At 47.6% G+C, this 19,507-nt stretch overlaps 1 protein-coding gene across 1 annotated transcript in view; it reads left to right on the forward strand.

Annotated features, from left to right (window-relative positions):
• The window catches only part of grin2ca (glutamate receptor, ionotropic, N-methyl D-aspartate 2Ca), a 54,269-nt gene that overhangs the window by 21,638 nt on the left and 13,124 nt on the right, over positions 1-19,507 (forward strand). The window contains exons 3-4 of the mRNA XM_030089945.1: positions 13,244-13,845; positions 15,700-15,814. Coding sequence (XP_029945805.1) covers positions 13,244-13,845; positions 15,700-15,814 — 717 coding nt within the window. The remainder of the gene's footprint in view (positions 1-13,243; positions 13,846-15,699; positions 15,815-19,507) is intronic.

Below are 19,507 nucleotides of genomic sequence, written 5' to 3' on the forward strand. Positions count from 1 at the left end.
AGGCATCGACACTCCCAGGATGACGAGTCGATCAGGCACCACTTCAAGGAGGACGAGTCCTGAGAAAGACAAAAGTAACACAGACAGTAAAGTAAGTTCCGATAGCTGGTAACACTGACAACTTAACCAGACACTCAACCAGAAAGCTAAAGGTGCAAAAAGTAACATTACATCACCTGACATTCTCCCCTCCCCCCCTCAGAGAGTGCTGCGCAGGTTGCCGGTTTGAGAAACTTTAGCGAGTTTAGAAGGTTCATGCACTTCACGCTAGCGGCGCATTACGCGCACATACATGACTGAGATCACGTGACCGCGCACGGCCGGTGGTCCACCGCGCACGGCTGACACTATGGTCATAAAATGTGGAAGGTTGTGCTGCCTGTTTGGCAACCTTGGGAATTCTCATCTGGTTGGCTCTGGAACCAGGAAGTGTGACGTTTAGCCCCGCACACCGAAGTTGTTCCCCCTGCCTCTCGTTTTGGAGGAAAAAAAAAAAACTTGACCAAGACTCTACTGATGGAGATGACAGATGTTTAAAGGGAAGGTTTCATCAATGAGGGTGAAACAAGAAACGATTTTACAGTTAACTTCTTACTTATTTCATTTTTAATCAGCAGTTTGATCAGCAGAGACATGAGGAGCAGCAGAGTCAGAACGACGTCAGGCCCACATGCTCAAGAGTTTCAGAGCTCACACAGCAGTGATGCTAAACGCTAAAGAGTTTCAGGCTCACACACCACTGATGCTACATGCTACAGGCTAAAGACTTTCAGAGCTCACACAGTAGTGATGCTACATGCTACATGTTAAAGAGTTTCAGGCTCACACACCAGCGATGCTACATGCTACATGCTCAAGTGTTTCAGGGCTCACACATCAGTGATGCTACATGCTACATGTTAAACAGTTTCAGGCTCACACACCAGTGATGCTACATGCTACATGTTAAAGAGTTTCAGGGCTCACACACCAGCGATACTACATGCTAAAGAGTTTCAGACTCACACAGCAGTGTTGCTACATGCTACATGCTAAAGAGTTTCAGACTCACATACCAGTGATTCTACATGCTACATGCTAAAGAGTTTCAGGCTCACACAGCAGTGTTGCTACATGCTACATGCTAAAGAGTTTCAGGGCTCACACACCAGTGATGCTACATGCTACATGCTAAAGAGTTTCAGGGCTCACACACCAGCGATATTACATGCTAAAGAGTTTCAGACTCACACAGCAGTGTTGCTACATGCTACATGCTAAAGAGTTTCAGACTCACATACCAGTGATTCTACATGCTACATGCTAAAGAGTTTCAGGCTCACACAGCAGTGTTGCTACATGCTACATGCTAAAGAGTTTCAGGGCTCACACACCAGCGATACTACATGCTACATGCTAAAGGCATTGGCGCTCACGTGCATGGATGTTCACGACATCAGGTAAACGTTCCCATCTGGTCGCTTCACTCCAGAAATTCACTCAAATCAGGAAAAACATCAAGCTTCTGTATTTCACGGGGTTTAAGTGTGTTGTGATTGGCCCGGTTCTAACCGCTGTCTGTCCAGCCAGCCTGTCCCACTTTGTTTGGTCCAAAGCTGGTTTTAGAACATGAAATCGTCGGGTTCTGTGTTGAATGGAACACGCTCTGACGTCGTTTTCTGTGTTTATCTCCTCTCAGACGGTTCCGAAGCTGCAGAGCAGCAACATTTTCTCGTCGGCGGAACGCTGCTAATGCAGCGCCGACGTCTAGAACACCAAGAAGCTCATACATCACCAGACCAGGAGCCGCTCGCAAGGACACAGTGGAGACACCGGGAATCCAATCACACACCGGGGGGGGGGGGGCACCGGGCCGGCAGCCTCAAGCTGAGGGAGCTCACAGGGCGGAGCAGGGGGGGAGGGGGGTGGGGCAGGACCAGAGACGTCAGACCATCTGAACCCAGGACAGAACCAGAGACCTGGCAGTCTGACAGGACACCCTGTGTCTCCTAATCCTGAGTCCACTTCTGTCATGAGAAAACACTAAACCTCTGTCTCGTTTTTGGGATCCGTTTCCATGACAACGGTACTTGCAGCTCCTTTGTACAGACAGTGGATACTATGATCGTGGTCCTGGTCCTGTTCCTGGTCTGTGTTGTGGTCCTACTCCTGGGTCCTAGCCCTGGTTCTAGCCCTGGTCCTAGTCCTGCTCCTGGTCCTAATCCTGCTCCTGGCCCTGGTCCTGGTCTTAGTCCTGGCCCTAGGCTTTTTCCTAGCCCTGGCCCTGGTCCTGGTCCTGCCTTGCCATGTAAATGTGAAACTTTACTGAGACAAAAATGCAAAAAAATGTTTTCACTTGATCCGTCGTGGAAACGGCCTAAAACCGAAGAGAGCCGCTTGTCTCTGTCCTCGTCACTGAGCGGCATTAGCACTGGTATTAGCATTAGCAATACAATCACATGTCACCAAAAGCAGCTCTGCTACAGTGGAGGAGGAGGTTGATTAATCCTGAAGCTCCTCAGTCCTCCTGACAGCATGCTAGCAGCATTAGCATTAGCATTAGCCCGTAACGCCGCCTAGCCTTCGCATCAGCCAAACCTCATCAGTCAGGAATGTTTACTGGGACGGATTTATTGGCTTTTTCTTGACAGTTAATTGGAGTGTGAAGCGACCTCAGATGGCTGTTTTGTAGCTGCTGATATAAATAACCGTCCCGGCAGCATGGCTGGCGCACCGCCGGCGCCGCGGCAGAGCTGCTCTCCGTCTGCAAACCGTCTGGAATCATTCATCACCGCACAGAGCCGCCGCCAAAATCCACACCTGCAAATGAGATGCTGATGGCGTTAGCTGGATGTGAAGGAGCGACGGGATCGCAGGCGTATCCGGTCTCTGCAGACATCCTCCACCCTCCTCCCCCTCCACCCGTCCCCTCCTCCTCCACCCGCCCTCCGTGGTTGAAATTACACTGACTAAAGTTCAGCGCCGTTCCCTTCGGGGAGCGCCGCCGCCGCTGGTCACAGACACCTGGAAATAATTCTGAAGGTTAGTGAAGGAGCGTCGGCCTCATGAAAAGTTAAAACCACTCGGCGTTTCGCCACCGGTCAGATGGCAGGAAGGAGGTGGCAGTCGGCGCTCTGCAGCTGCTCGCTCGGCCGTTTCCATGGCAACGCTTCAATAGGCCTGTCACGATCAGGAATTTTTGGAGACAATTAATTGTCAGCCAAATAATCGCGATTGACGAATATACTGCCTGTTGTTTTTTTTTGTTTTTCTTTATATTCAACCATTATATTATAACTAGCTTTAGCGTGTTAGCACTTTTGATGGCAAAGTTTACACTTCGCTTCCTCCACGTCACTGGGCTCTGAGTTATCGTTGGGCTCAAAACCGAAATGCATCCACGGCGGTGCCCTGGCACCAGGACCTCCTCGCCCTCCAAGGTCTTCGCCTAGCCCCGCTAACCGTCCAGCCGAGACGGGAGGGAAACAGCAGGGAGAGTGACGCTGCTGCTAGCGCACCACCACGACGTCAGATTCAAACTTTTACGCAACTTTGTGGATAAAATATGTAATTCACAGTAGTGACGAAAATGGAAAATAATCGCGAATATGAAAAATAACTGCAATTGGCAAATAGAATAATTGTGACTGCCCTTTGACTGCTGGTGGGACTGTTGTTGTTTCTTCAGCTGGTGGGACTGTTGTTGGTTTCGATGGAGGAACACGACACACGGCCTCTAACGAGTCCTGATTAATCGCCGTTTGCCTCGTCGGGTTACTAACTGGAATGATGTGGTGAAGGATCAATAATGGCTGTTCTGAAGTGACGCTGTCCATCACAGCCACATTAACACCGACACCGTTCAGAGAACAGACGTTCCACACTCTGCCTCTCTTTCACTACATGCTTCTGATCAGGAACCTCAAACAACTGTTTTGAGCAATTACTGATCATATCTGAAGCGTATGGAGCTCCAGATCACACTAATGAAATATCACTGACACGAGCCTTCAAATAAGATGTTGTAGCCACAAATTCCTCCTTCATGGCCTCGATTCTAAAGCTGCGTTCACACCGCCAAATGCTTTCCACGATTTTGCGTCAAAATACAATTGAAAACAAATGGGAACGCGCGTTCCGGCCACGACGCTACAACGCGCCGCGTCAGACGCGTTTTCGCGGCACATCGGGGCGTTGACGCATTGGCGCTGCGATTTTGTGTCCGACGCCGACGTATGGAAATCTGAACTTTGACGCGTCACGATTTTGCGAAAAACCCATCAGAGAGCGTGCCTATGGTGACGTAGGTCAGGGAGCGGGGACCGGTGACAGCGACACTCATCCTGGCGCAGCTCCTGGAGCAAATAGTGAAACTCGCCAAACTCTGACCGTCTGTGGATATTATCGTGGATCCAGGCACGGCGTAGTGTCCGCCGATGGCGTCGTTGTCTGGCTTTATTAAGCAAATAATGCCCAGCCACCCGCTCAACAGGGTTAGCCATGATGCTAAGCTAACACAGGAAATACGGCCAGAAGCCCCGCCTTCCCAACAGACGCGACGCGTTTGACGCGTTCGGTATGAACGCAGCTTTTGGCCTCGCGTTGTTCAGCGTCGGACCTCAGAATTGAAGCGAGTTCAGCTTCTTGCGTTGACGCGATTTTTGATGCAAAATCGCGTTTGGTGTGAACGCAGCTTAAGTTTTACTTCAGATATTTTTTTTTTAAAAACCATCCCCGGATTACAAGGTACCACATGAAGCAGGAAATTTTTTTTCTCCTTTTAACAATTTATCAAAACTCAAATAGATTAAAAAAAAAAAATTAAATGAAAAAAAGCAATTGAAAAAGAAAGAAAAGAAACCACACAGGGCAGCCAGCCACTTGTTTCTGACATATTTAAATAGGTAAAAGACCGTTCTTTAGGAAATGATAGCAGCAATTTGATTAGAAAACCTGACGTGTTCCAATCACTTCGGCCATGTTCAGAAACATGACACCTTTTGGGATTTCATTGAGAAAGAAATGTTTTCCATCACACAGATGTCTTTAATCATGTTGATCCAGTCTTCACTTGGTGTTTCGGGTTCTAGCTGTCTCCTTGTAAATGTTCTGCTACCAGCAGAACGAGGAGTAGTTGGAGAGGTTTGGATCTGATGGCTGAGGCCGTCCAGAGTAATGTTCTCCAGATCGATCACATCAACTGATGAAGGAACCACAGATGAAAAGACTTGGTGAATGTTTGTGAGTCTCAGACCAGTGGTCACCCGCCGGCTCCAGAAGACATGAGAACGGTCCCGTCCTCCACAGCAGCACCGGTTCCTGACTCCTGGTCTGAGCTGCCGTCAGGAAACAGGGCCTGGTATTCCTCCAGCAGGGTTCTCGCTATACATCTGATCCAGTTGTGTTTGCTCCGAGTTCTCCTCTGAAGTACTAGACCTCCTCTCTCTCTCTCTCTCTCTCTCTCTGTCTCTCTGTCTCTCTCATGGTTTGGGTTCTTCGCTTCACGAGGTTCAATCATTTTGATCCACTCCAGCTGTCAATGTGAACACATGATCAATGACGATTGTCATCAAGTCTTCAGTCACTTTGGAGCCACTACCGTTAACGGGGTTTCACTTCTATTACCCATAATGCTTCATTAAGACTAATCAGCTGCGATCCATCACCTGCTCGGCTCGGTCCTTTAGCTCCTCCTGATGTTCAGGTGCTGATCAGTGATGTCTCTCTGAGAATGTTAAGTGTTAGGGAACCTTTAAATAACGACCCACAGATCAGTTCGGAGTCAGCGATGAGCCTCTCGGCTGCCAGGTTGGGAGGAATCTCGTTCCTGAGCAGCTCAGAGTGTTTTCAGTTTATAAACCCCAGAGCTCACACCTCCAGCTCTCCACCACACCTCGCGGTCTTTAAAGGTCAAACAGCTGGTCCGGCCAGTGTCGGGTTAACCTCACTGCTAGCTAACGTCTCCCGGATGCATGAGCCACGTCACACACTCCTGTGAGGATTATTACTCAATTGCTTGAAATGACCCTGCTGACAGATACATGAAGCTTAAGATGCTTTACAATGACAAAAGTTAATGGACACGACATACAGAGAGAAGAAATAACTGGGTTAAAAAAATGGATGAGCAGGTGCCACTGGCTGCATACAGCAGCAGCAACCAACCGGAACCTCCTGAACGTCTTATTTTAAAACCAGCAGCCTCGCATGAAAAAATAAATATCTCTAATACTGTCAAAATACAATCAATACTTTTTACTTAAAACCCACATCAGTCAAACTGCTGGGCGGAGCCAGCCTGGTCCTTCCTGCACTGAGAGCAGCTGAAGTCATGTGACCAAAGAGACACGGAAAAATCTGACAGTCAGATTGGGGATCATCATGACCTGCTCTCTGCCGCCGGCCCACAACTCCCCCCCCCCCCCCCCACCCACCCCCACCCCCGGCTCCGCCCTCAGCTCCAACGTCTTGAAACGGAAACTCAATAACCGACACGACTAAATATTACAACTTTCTTTCCTCAACAAAAGCTTGAGCAAAGTTTGTATCTTATGAACCACATTTCTTCTCATTTTTATTCGTAAACGATGTTGCAGGATACATGTCGTTAGAGTTATCGTCACAAAACCACATTTACGTTTCGGATCGTCTCGTCAAAAAGCTTCGTTGACGAACTCAACACTACCAGAGACCACTGTCCTCGTGTCTCATGCGATGGAAGGTTTCTTCTGCTGAACTCCTTTAAAACATGGATTGAGGTGAAGACGGCAGAAGACCCAGATGATGGACAGGTTCTGATGACTCTGACGTTCTGAAGGCTGCGAGCCGTTTCCCATGATGCCGTTCACCTGTGAGATGAGGAGGCAGCAGCTGCTGAAGGACCTGAGCAGGTGTGATGGGAGATTCACTGCTGTGTTGGAATGTTTGCTGCGGCAGCGTGGCATCCGTCCTGAGCGCCGGCCTGGACGCTGTGGAGGGCCGCCCCCCACCCGGCCCCCAGGCCCCCTCCCCCACCCCTCTCCGCTCCCTGCTTCTGATAATACACTTAACACCCCCTTGGCTCGGCTCTCAAGGTCAGAGCGTTTCTAGAGAAGATGGATGGAGGGGTTAGCGGGCGGCGGGGATCACCGCATCCCTCTGAATTCGCCGCGGTGGACGCCGGCCAGCGCTCTCCGACGTGCCGCTGGAGGAGCTTCGCTGCTGTCGGGGATCGAACCCGGGGCCCGCGGACGGGGCTCGCTGCACCATCACACCGCGTGTGTAAGGCGACTCGGTATCTGCCATGGAGACGGAACGCGGAACGCCGAGGCCGTTTCGGCCACAAACACTGGTTTTGTTGTCATTTCAGAAAAGTTCCATGTTTCCATGGAAGCAGCAGAAACCCTGAAAACCACAGAGTTCTCCTGTTGGTCCACCAGCTGGTTGGGTTGGTTGTTCTAGTAATGGAACCACAGACGCATGAGGCAGAGAACCACAGTCTAAACATCAACGCTGGAGAACCCGGAGAACCACACACTCTCAACATTAGCAATGGAGAACACGGAGAACAACACACTCTCAATGACTACATTTACATGCAGCTGAAATTCGGGTTCAGGTCAATATCTGGGTTTCTGAAACATTAGGAAAACCCCGTTCACATGCTTTAACAGACAGAGAGTTCCCCCGTTTACAAGTCAGCGCATTCAATCAGGATCTCCCTTTCCAAACCACGGCGCACGTCATGCTGTTCTCAAAACAAAACAGCTCTGACCGGAGTGGCTTTGTGTTGCCAGATTGGGTGGGATTTCCGCCAAAGCAAGCTTCTTTTTTAACTCGGTGGATGGGTTGATTAAATCATTATGTGTTTATGACGTGTTTTTTATCATACAAATGTTTTAACGTGCATTTTCAACCGAGATGGAGGTTTGGGCTGCTTTCTACGAGTTTCAGATTTTTTTACGGGCTCGATCGACAGATCTGGCAACCTCCTCCACTGGACTGCAGAGGCAGACGCTGCTGCGGTGACTCCGTTCTGTAGACGGAACGCAGACAGAACGGTTGTTCTGTTGTACATGATTTTTCTGCAGGTCGTACAAATCGCCGACTTTCAGAAGGAAGCATGTGCGGTGTGCGCTCAGAATAACAGTTCGCATCATCCGTTACTGAAGCCTCACACGGACAAAAGTGGGGTTGAGCTGCTTATTTCCGGTGAGTTTCGCGCCTACTCGTTGCTGGACTCAAAAGACCGTGAGTCATTGCGGATGGAGCATGCGCAGAACCAAAAACAAGGTCTCGTTACCCGATATCTGTTGACACACGGCGGCACTTTCGAGTTTGAAAAGGAGTAACCCAGCGGTCTTTTTTGGGTTTTAAAAATCTTTAATATGAGCTTTTTTGGGTTTTTGCGGGTGTTTACATGGCCACGCGCTATTGGGTTATTGCCAATTTTCGAGTTTGAAAAGGGTTTGAAAAGGTTTATTGGCTGCATGTAAACGTACTGATTGTCAACAATGGAGAACATAAAGAACAATACACTCTAAACTACGGCATTAACGGCTTTAGTTTTTTCAAGTCGACTTATCCGTCAATAAAGTCAAAGTCGAGTCGACAAGTCGTGATGACGTCATCACATTGACAGGGGGGGGGACAACACGGACACACAGCTGTCCAGCAATGAGCAACTTGTATTAAAGTTCACTGCAACGAGCCCAATTGCTCAGGCGCCGCCCCCGCAATTCAGAAACAAACAAAAAAGGCTAAACAAATTCTAATAGTAATTGATAATATATTGATAATATACGTGCTTCATTGTTTATAAACAATCTGTAATAAAGGAGCAGAGAGACAGTCTGGAGTGCCGGAAAAGCTTCTGTAGGAGCGTGGATCAGTGCGCATGCATGGAATGCTCACAGCTGAGCCCAAAAATGTAGTATGGGAGAAACAGCGTGCAGCGCGGTGGTGCGCCAACGCGAACAAGACACAAGCATCAACAGTCCTTCTGACATTTTAACCCGAACAAAACAAAGGCTAACACCTTGAGTATATTTTAAATTTAACTGCTCAACAAAGTGCAATTTAAGCTTAGGCAGCGGCAGCCAAGACGCCACCGTGCGCGTCCGCATCACCTTTGTAAAAAAAGAGCTCGCTGTCTTAATGTAATATAAAAAAATAATAATCAAAACCCAATGCTGTATTACTTAGGCAACAGTTTTCAACGTGAAATAATGGAAATTAAAAACCAGAACCGCAAATAGGCACCAATTAGAAACCAACTTCAACTTGCAAAAAGAAAAAAAAAAAGTCACCAGCCTCTAAAGAGAAAGTGTAAAAAAAAATCAATCCTTATTGCTGTAATATTCTTAGATTACACTCAGTTTAGTAGTCCTACTCTGGGTCATCTTCCCTCACATTCTTGGGCTTGAGCCTCATGCTTTCATGGAGAAAGATGAGCGCATCCACATGCGCTGGATGAAGGCTGCGTGCTGTCGGGTGATCGGGTGAGAGAGGAAATAACCTGCGACTTGTCGAATCCTCCAACTGTACGTCAACTTGTGCGACGGGAGTCGACGAGTCTGTAAATGCCCTACTCTAAACATTAACAACGGAGAACTCACATTCTCATATGGACAGAACACCAAGTTAGACTGTTATTATGGTGACTGTCAACTCTAAAACTACCAAGTCCAGGAGAACCTGGACTGGAACCAGAACCAGGAGCAGAGAAAACAACCAGTGTTCTTGGCGCCTCTGAGCTCCATCTGTCTGGAAACAGACAGAACGCTGCTGAAGTTCTGTATTTTGTGTAACTGAGCAACAAGACTTTGACCCCGGTCCCACTCGTCATTAAAATGCGTCTCTGCTGATCTGGGCACACGGTTCGAGTCCAGGTACCACACCGTTTCCACTTGTCTACATGAGATCTAGTAACCCCTCGACGTCTCTTCCTGCTGCTCATGTCTCATTCTGACTGGATTGAGACAGAGAGACGTCTGTCTTCATTAAAGTTCTTCCACCAACATGTCTTCTCCAGTGAACTTCACTTGCTGCACGGACAGATCATTCCTCTATTCTACTCTTTAATCTGACCTGAGATCCAGTGTGAGTCGTTCTGAAGCATTACACTTCTCCGCTGGGGGAAAAGAGACCAGACTCCCTCTCTGGGCTCTGTGTTCACTGTCTGGGTGCGTTTGTTCCTCACCTGCTCTGAAGGGAGTTCTGTGTGTTCATGATCCTGGGATCTCGAGGGGCCGACCCACGGCAAACCCGGGATCCTGCAGGGTTCAGGTTTCCACTGGTCCAATCTGGGGGGAGGGCAGAACGCTTCATTACTATCTTTTCTTTCTTTCTGTTCATCATCATCTCTCATTACTTAAATTCATTATTGAAAGATGTTCAGCTTTAACCAAAGCCTCCGGCTCTAAACCCTCCAGTCCCTGAGAACGGATGTGAGCCACGGTAAAAACCTGAATTCATCACAAAACCACACTAAAATCATTTCACCAACAAAACCAATCAAATATCAAATAGTAAAAACTATCAATAACTTCCAAACAACTCCAAGTGACTTATTTATTTTAAAATGTACATCTTTTAAATTGATTTATATGATTCTTTAACTTCACAAGTAACAGAGAAGCGAAGTCACAATTCTTTGAAAATATTTATTTTATCAACCTGAAGTTAAAAGCTTGAGTTGCATCAATATTACAGTCAGTAGATACTCTATTTTATTTCATCATAAATGGGCATAGAAACCTCTACTGCTGCCTGTTTATCTAAGAGTTCTGTAACCTTTCTGAGCAAAAGAGCAATTTTTTTGACTTATCACCAAGTCAAGCTGTTCTGCAGCCATAAAGAACCTCTAAGCTTAAAATGAAGTGAATGCAGCTCAGGGAGTTTCTATTAATAGTTTTGATTCATAAATGACGAACTATATCTTATCATAATGCTTTTATGAAGTTTTAACTAGTTTACTAGCGAACAAGCGGCTAGCGCCGCTAACGGCTAGCATCGCCGCTAGCTTAGCGGCTAGTTCCATTAGCGGTCTTTCTAGAACACGTCTGAACTGTTTCCCGCCACACAGTCCGCGTCGCAGCAGCGGAACCCGTTTGGTTTTAAACACAGACCATTTATGAATGGACCGAACTTACGTGACGTCACCCGCAGCGTTCTGAAATCCCGCGTTTTGATTTGAGCAGGACGTCGCCATATTGAACATATGCTGTCACGTGACCGCATCACGTGGACAGAGGAGGCGCTGTGATTGGCTGTTTTATGCTAAACTTTATATGCTAAAATAAAATCAACAGATGATTTATGTGAAAATCAGAGTCTGGTGAAGCAGCACGGCTGTAGAAACTAGTGACAGAGACCAGAACAGGTTCTGAAACCGGGAGCTTTAAATTTTTATTTACACTGTGAAAATCGGCATTTTTGAATGGTTCTAAATTTTTGAAACCAACATCATTGCTCCCTGCTGGAATTTCACTGGAGTTTCAGCTTTTCTGCACGTCAGCATTGTCTTCATGTTTTACCAGCGGAGCTTGGCACTTGATTTTAAAGCAAGTTTATCAGCAAGGCATCACGTGGCGAGCTACATTCAACCAGCTAGCATGGTGATAGCCTGTTAGCAACATAGCATGGCTTAGAGCTCACAGTGAGTCTGCTCACGTCCACCTTTACTCCCAAAACCAGTTTCCTCAATGAAGAAACAGCTTATTGCTGACTGCTGTGAGACATTCATTATAAATTTTGATAGAGGCAGGTTTTCAGCCTGACACTTACAAGACAAAGAGAATGGTGGCGCCCCCCTCTGGCTGGGCGGGGAATTACACTCACTTCACATGTTCCTGCGGGTTCCATCAGTTTTGCACACAAAGACATGAACTGCTGTTCTGAAACATGACCTGGAGGATGAGACCAGGTGATGCATGAACTCCTGATGGATTAGAAAACTACTCTGTTTAAATGGAAGGACTTCATCATCAGATTATTATTTTAGACAGATTTGCAGCAATTTCGAAAATAAAATGATTGTCTTTTCTGGCAACAACTGACAAGTTTTGCTGGTGCTCCTGGCCGTAACAGTGAAGGTAAATGATGAAATGCTCAAGGTGTTCATCTGTTTGGGGAGGATGGCCTCCACTGAATTGATTCACTTCTCGTTATTTCATGTCGGCAAATGCACTTTAAGTCTTGCAGTGTTTGTTCATGCAGGAGAGCAGATTGTGTGAAGCACAAGTGTTCGGGTTAGACAGGAATTCAACTTGTGTCATTAAATATATTTCTTAAACTGAGAAATTGTTTCAGTTGTCTCTTTTTTAAAATAAGAAAACCTTATCTTTATTCTGGAATTTCAACCAAAGCATTGTCAAAACTTATGAGTGGTAAATATAGATCAACATGAGAAGAAATATTTTAAAGTTCTGTTGACACCAAACAAGGAATCCAAACAAAGTGTATTCATGAAAAACTGTGGTATTTTTAATCTCCACCAATAGGTTTGTTCAAATAAATTCTGTGAAAAATCCATTTATTTCTAGCTTTTGTATCAATAATTAGCTAGCTGCACACTGAGCTAGTGCTCCTGCTAACAGCAGCCTGTGACATCAGCGGAGGAAGCTATGATGTCAGCAGAGGAAGCCGTGATGTCAGCAGAGGAAGCCGTGATGTCAGCGGAGGAAGCTGTGATGTCAGCAGAGGAAGCCGTGATGTCAGCGGAGGAAGCTGTGATGTCAGCGGAGGAAGCCGTGATGTCAGCAGAGGAAGCCGTGATGTCAGCGGAGGAAGCCGTGATGTCAGCGGAGGAAGCTGTGATGTCAGCGGAGGAAGCTGTGATGTCAGCGGAGGAAGCTGTGACGTCTTGTCCGTGGTCTGACTGGAGACACAGTATTTCCTGTTCTCACTGGTCTTTAGGAGACTATTTTCATGTCAGGTAGATTTCCAGTGAAGTGAAAAGCAATTCCAGGCAATTTGTTTTGCACTGAAAACTCTGTGTGTGTGTGTGTGTGTGTGTGTGTGTCTGTGTGTCTGTGTCTGGGCGTGCGTGTGTGTGTGTGCGCGCGCGTGTGTGTGTGTGTGCGTGTGTGTGTGCGTATGTGTGTGTACAGAAGGTCCTCAGGGTCTTCATTGTGAGTTGTGTAAATTGAATTCAGATGCTTCAGGTTGCTGTTAATCAGAGGTTAACTGAGCGTAAAGATCACCTCCTGATCATGTTCTCACCCCCTCCTCCACCCGTCTCCCCCTCCTCCACCCGTCTCCCTCTCCTCCACCCCTCCTCCAGGGTGAGGGCTCCAACTTCCTGCAGCTGGGCTCGTCCATCGACCAGCAGATCAACGGGATGTTCAAGGTGATGGAGGAGTACAACTGGGACAGCTTTGTGGTGGTGACCAGCCTGTACCCGGGCTACGAGGCCTACGTGGACTACATCAAGTCCTTCACCGACACCAGCTACTTCATGTGGGACGTGCAGGACGTGCTGACCTTCGACATGTCGGCCGACAGCACCAACGACGTGCGCGCCCGGCGGCTGCTGCAGCAGATCGACGCCCAGGTGCTGCTGGTCTACTGCTCCCACGAGGAGGCGCAGTACCTGTTCTCCATGGCGGCCGAGGCGGGGCTGGTGGGGCCGGGCTACATCTGGATCGTCCCCAGCATGGCGGTGGGGAACCCGGACGTGCCGCCGCCGGACAGCTTCCCCGTGGGGCTGATCAGCATCATCACGGACCGCTGGAGGATGAGCCTGAGGAAGCGGGTGCGGGACGGCGTGGCCATCGTGGTCAAGGGCGCCGAGAGCTTCCGGAAGCAGCGGGGCTTCGTCCCCGAGGGGCACAGCGACTGCCACGGCCCGGGCAAGGCGGCGGCCGCCAACGACACGCTGTTCAGGTGAGCCACCATCCCCCATGATGCACCACAACACCATTTTCCATAACCCTCCGGCGTTCCAAACAAAATCAACGAGTGAGAAACAGAACGCCGTCATTCAGACTGGAGTGAACGGCTTCTGCTCAAGCTCCGCCCCCTTCAGCCGTCAACCAATCACTGCAAAACACCACAACTGGTACCAGTGACTGACAGGCAGAAACGTGGCGTTGCCGTTCTGCCTCGCTGGTTCAGTTCACGTTTAGCAGAATTTATCCAAACACTCGATCCAGCAGGATGGCCTGGAGTGAATCTGAGAAATAGATCTGGATGATGGCTTAAGCTACTCACACATTGAGTCACGAGAGGACGCCACCCTGTGGCTGTGGCTGTGCACAGCTTCTGACGGTTCAGGCTCATTCATCCAACTGAGTTTAACAAATTATGTCACCGCCCACCTGCTTATTTTTATCACATTAATTTAATTTAAAAACCTGCTAACTGTAAAACTAATACCCAGAAAACACCAACAGCTTCAGCTTCACCTATGATCCCACAGCAAAGTTATTGTGGCGTTAGCATGATTAGCTGAGCTGTGAGCGCCGTGATGGTCTGACATTACATCTAACAGTGGGAAGACGATGCTCTATAATCTGATGTTAGAGGGAGGAAGATGCTCTAGAATCTAGATGTATGATCCTTGATTTCACAGGAGAAACACTGACTCTCCTTTTCTTGGCTTTGTTGATGGAGTGGTTTCATCTTGGCTGATCAGAGGTCAGAGTTCATGTCTCCTGAAATCAGCCCCCGGCCCCACCGGGGCTCCGCTCCACCTGCCGGTGTTTCAGATTAACTGGTGTCCATGTTAACTTGTGACTAACAGATGTTGAAAACCAACTGAAACTTGCAGTGGTTCTAGTGAACGCAGGTTTTCTACAGTTACAGTAAATTGATCAGTTTAGAGTCTTTTTTGAGTCTTATTTTAACATCTGCTGTTTCCAGCATGTGTTTACAGAAATCTGTCACTCGTTACCATGGAAACCAGTTAATCCAGAACACCAGGCGGCAGTCTGCTGGTAGTCTACCACCAAGTTCTTTCAACGACTGGCTCCAGCTCTCCTCTGAAGTGTTTCCTGTTTCCTGCCACGTCACTACGTGCGAGGGAACGCATGCGCGGAATGAATAATCCGTCATTTAATCCGCTGTTTATATGAGACACAGAGCGGATTACTGATTGGCGGAGACCACCTCCAACAATCGGATCAGAAATACACTCTGCTCGGTGTTTCTATGAACCTTTTACAATCCGCTCCGCCTCCTGTCCCATGACGATTGTCGGGCCGCTGTAAACGTGGCCATTGAGTTGCCTTCCCTTATTAAATGTTTTGACCTTTGACCTGCATGTTTGACCTCCGGTTCATGACCTCCACTGAGGTGTTGGGTTTCTCCAGACTCATCCTGCATCATCAAGACACGACTCCTCTGAGGAACATGTAGCTTTATCACACAGGGTTCCGCCGTCTGTCCCCGTCGGAGAACACGAGGAGGAACCACAGAACATTCCAGCTGTTTCCTGACAGCCGGGCTGATCGGCGTCACATTTCTCACTGTGGTCAGAACCGCCTGGCAGGTGTTCTTCACGGAGGACGGACAGCGGAACGTGAAGAACAGCAGAACAATCGGGTTCTAGAGGTTGTTCCTGGTCTGTCCAGGAACGTCGGAGCCGGTTTGTTCCCGCCGTCCTCAGCTGAGGCTCCGGAGGGTCAGAGAGGACGGTCCAGGCTGGTCCACATGACGGGTCCGGCTCCATCAGCCGGTTTTTGATGACGCCTCCAGAACAACGATTGTGACGGTTCTTCATTTCCGTCTTGTCCTCAGGCACATGCTGAACGTCACCTGGGAGCACAACGACTTCTCCTTCAACGCAAACGGCTACCTGGTCAATCCGTCCATGATCGTCATCACTCTGGACCGGGAGAGACAGTGGGACAAGGTGAGTCCGGCTCAGAGGACAGCGCTACGGCGTTCAGTCAGAGAACAGCGCTATAGCGTAACAACACCCAGAAGCAAGCAGCCAACAACACCAGAAACTGTTACAGTACAGCGCTGTCCAGCCAACAATCTGCATGTTAAACTACATTACATCACTTAGAGGGGGAAGATGCTCTATCATCTTTCTCTGTAGGTTAACGTCCTCCGTCAGTGATCTTGGTGCTTTGACTCGTCAGAGCACAGCTGATAGCACTTAATGAGAGCTCGTCTCCTAAACACACACACACACACACACACACACACACACACACACACACACACACACACACACACACACACACACACACACACACACACACACACACACACACACACACACACACACACACACACACACACACACACACACACACACACACACACCCCTCCAGAAGCCCCCCTGCCCTCCATCACTTTAGAAGATATTAAACTGAAAGCTCTCACACTGTCAGGAGGCTGGACGGCCTCGGAAACAATCATTTAACAGCAGGGTGTGTGTGTGTGTGTGTGTGTGTGTTTAAGCTCATTATGTCTTGCTGATTTCAGATATCAGAGCAACGCGTCGCAGCGCCGATATGCTCTGAATGAATCCGTTCATTGCAACACCACACACGTTCTGCTGCTCTGTTCTCACAGAATGTTCTGGACGTTCTGCTGTTCACGTGGAAACGCCTCTGCAGATCGGGTTCCTCAGTTTTCCTCTTCAGAATTTCTGTTGCCGTCCTTCTTTTCATCCAGTCAGACATGGTTCTGCGGCTCTGACAGAACCTTTTCTCTGGTTTTGTTGGTCACAGTAAATAATCCATCAGTGATCAATGATTCAGTTTCCATGCAAACGGATCATTTTTGTCCACGTTTTTAAAAAAAAGATCCTTTAGATCCAACAGAAGGTTCATGATTCAGGAGACTGAAGTCTGTTAAAGAACCTTTTCCACCAACGGTCAGAAAAGAGAACATCACTAGAACCTAACGGAACACAGATCTTCATAGAACCAACGGTTACCTCGGAAATGAGAGAACGGTCCACTTCTAAAACAATCTAGATCTGGAGACATCACAATCTGGAATCTAGTCAATAAAAACACAATCTGGTAAAAAGACGCGAGATAAATGATGAAATGTGCCAAAACAAACAACCAATAGGCAAAGACCTGAAGATGAAATATAAGGTTCAGGCGGCGTCACCCGACCAGTAGAACCTGCTCAGGGTGTTCCTCACACACCACCTTCACTGACTGATCTGATAGGATCAGATTCAGTCAGAGCAGATGAGATCAAATCAAATCAGATTATATTACATCACATCAGATCAAATTAGATTAACTGAGATCAGATCAGATCAAATAAAAATAAATGACATCAGGTAAAATCAAATCGGATTAAATGAGATCAGATCAGATTAAATGAGATCAGGTCAGGTTAAATGAGATCAGAAAAGATCAGATCAGATTAAATGTGAACAGATCAGCTGTCACCAGGTGTTATGCTGCAGCCCTGGAGCCTCTGGGACTCGGCTTCACTAACAGATCAGATCAGATTAAATGAGATGAGATCAGATTAAATGAGATCAGTCTAGGTCAGATTAAATGTGATCAGATCGGCTGTCACCAGGTGTTAGGCTGCGGCCCAGCAGATTCCGGAACTCGGCTTCTCTCACAGATCAGATCACGTCTCTCCAGGCTTCGACTCTCGCTGGGCTGAAAATCAATCAAACCCTCTGATTGCCTTTTCATACGGCACATGTGGCGATGGCGGCGAGACACGGCTCCTTCTTCACTTATTGATTGGGTCTGAGCCGCTGTCAGCGAGCTTTAACTGATGGAGAGGAGAGGCCTCCTCCTCCTCCTCCTCCCTCCTCCTCCACCGCCTCCTGTCGCCGCTCTGAGCTAACACTGAAACATGGAATCACATTAATCCAGCAGAGGATGAAAAGTGGCAGGAAATACTTCCTGAAAACATCACCAACCATTTCCTCTGGCAGGAAATCAACATACACACACACACACACACACACACACACACAAACAAACAAATACAGTTTGCACCAAAACATCAGTAAATATCATGGAGGAATCAGTTCAGAGACCAAAAGTCTCCACACTCTGCAAACAGTTAGCAGCTTGTTTCTATCCAGGCTAACATTAAAGCTAATAGTTAGCAGCTTGTTTCGCTCCAGGCTAATGTGAAAGCTAACAGTTAGCAGCTTGTTTTGCTCCAGGTTAATATAAAAGCTAACAGTTAGCAGCTTGTTTTGCTCCAGGCTAATGTGAAAGCTAACAGTTAGCAGCTTGTTTTGCTCCGGGTTAATATAAAAGCTAACAGTTAGCAGCTTGTTTTGCTCCAGGCTAATGTGAAAGCTAACAGTCAGCAGCTGGTTTCATTTCAGGATAATGTGAAAGCTAACAGTTACCAGATTATTTTGCTTCAGGCTGATGTAAAAGCTAAAAGTTAGCAGCTTGTTTCACATCAGGCTAACATGAAAGCTAACAGTTAGCAGATAATGTGAAGGCTAACAGTTATTAGCTTGTTTTGCTTCAGGCTAACATAAAAGCTAACAGTTAGCTGACTGAAAGATACAAATCGAGTTAGTTCAGCTTTAGCAAGAAGTTCCTTGTAATGAACCCAAGTTTAACAAGTTAGCATTGAACCAGCAGCCCCAGCTAATGCTAATGCTCAAGCTAAAGCTCAAGCTCAGTATGGTCGGTCTAAACACTCTGGGGTGGAGTACTCCCGGAGACAGCAGGTCTTGATTTGGATGAAACATTCAGGGTCTTTTTAACGGCAGGTGGGAGAAGCTGCCAGTTTGTTTTGGCGGGAAGCTCACCGGGCGGCGCTTGACAGCGCTTAACAGCGCTAACAGCGGCGCCGCTCGGTGCGATCGTACTTCTTTTGGGGATGGAGACGTCAGTGTCTTCAGTGGACTCAGGTCCAGCTGCTCCGTCCTGGTGGATCCTCCTCTGGAGGCCAGCGGCACTCATGGGGTCTGGTGTGTTCGGGTCAGGTTCTCCTGCAGGGTCCTGAACTGGAACCAGCGTGACTCAGAACTTTCTGAGTTCTGACTTGAAAGAACATTTTTCTGTCTAAAGTTTTTTGCCAAACTTCTTTATTCAATAGAATCAAGTCTGTTTGAGTTTTCTTTTCACTCCAAGGTGAAATTTAAACATTTAAGTGACACAGATGGAGATCCAGGTCCAGGTCCAGGCTCATATCTCACACAAAGACACACATTATACACACAAAGCAGTCCCAGAACACATGAATCAGTTCTAGAAGTATGTCAACTGTGAATAAAACCAAAGCACCAAACACTATTCATTCATGACAGGAAGTGATTAAATCAGACTAAAATCTGGCCGAATTCAGTCAAAAAGTCTGAATTATGATCAGAATTCATCCAAAATACAAACGACTGTCCCGAAAGACCAGATCCAGAATATGTTTGACGCCAGTAAAGCAGGTTCTCCTCTGTTCAAATCATTTCAGGACATTTAATCCTGGGATTCAATCAGACAATCACTGGAACATGAAACAAAATCTCTGACAGGAAACAAGAAGTCAGAATCCACCCGAAAGAAGACGAAGATCCCTGACCTCTGGGGTCAGAGGTCACTGGACCCTGAGCATGACCCCGGTCTCTGGTCATAATGTTGCGGCT

The sequence above is a fragment of the Salarias fasciatus genome, chromosome 4, assembly GCF_902148845.1.
Source record: "Salarias fasciatus chromosome 4, fSalaFa1.1, whole genome shotgun sequence".
NCBI lineage: Eukaryota > Metazoa > Chordata > Actinopteri > Blenniiformes > Blenniidae > Salarias > Salarias fasciatus.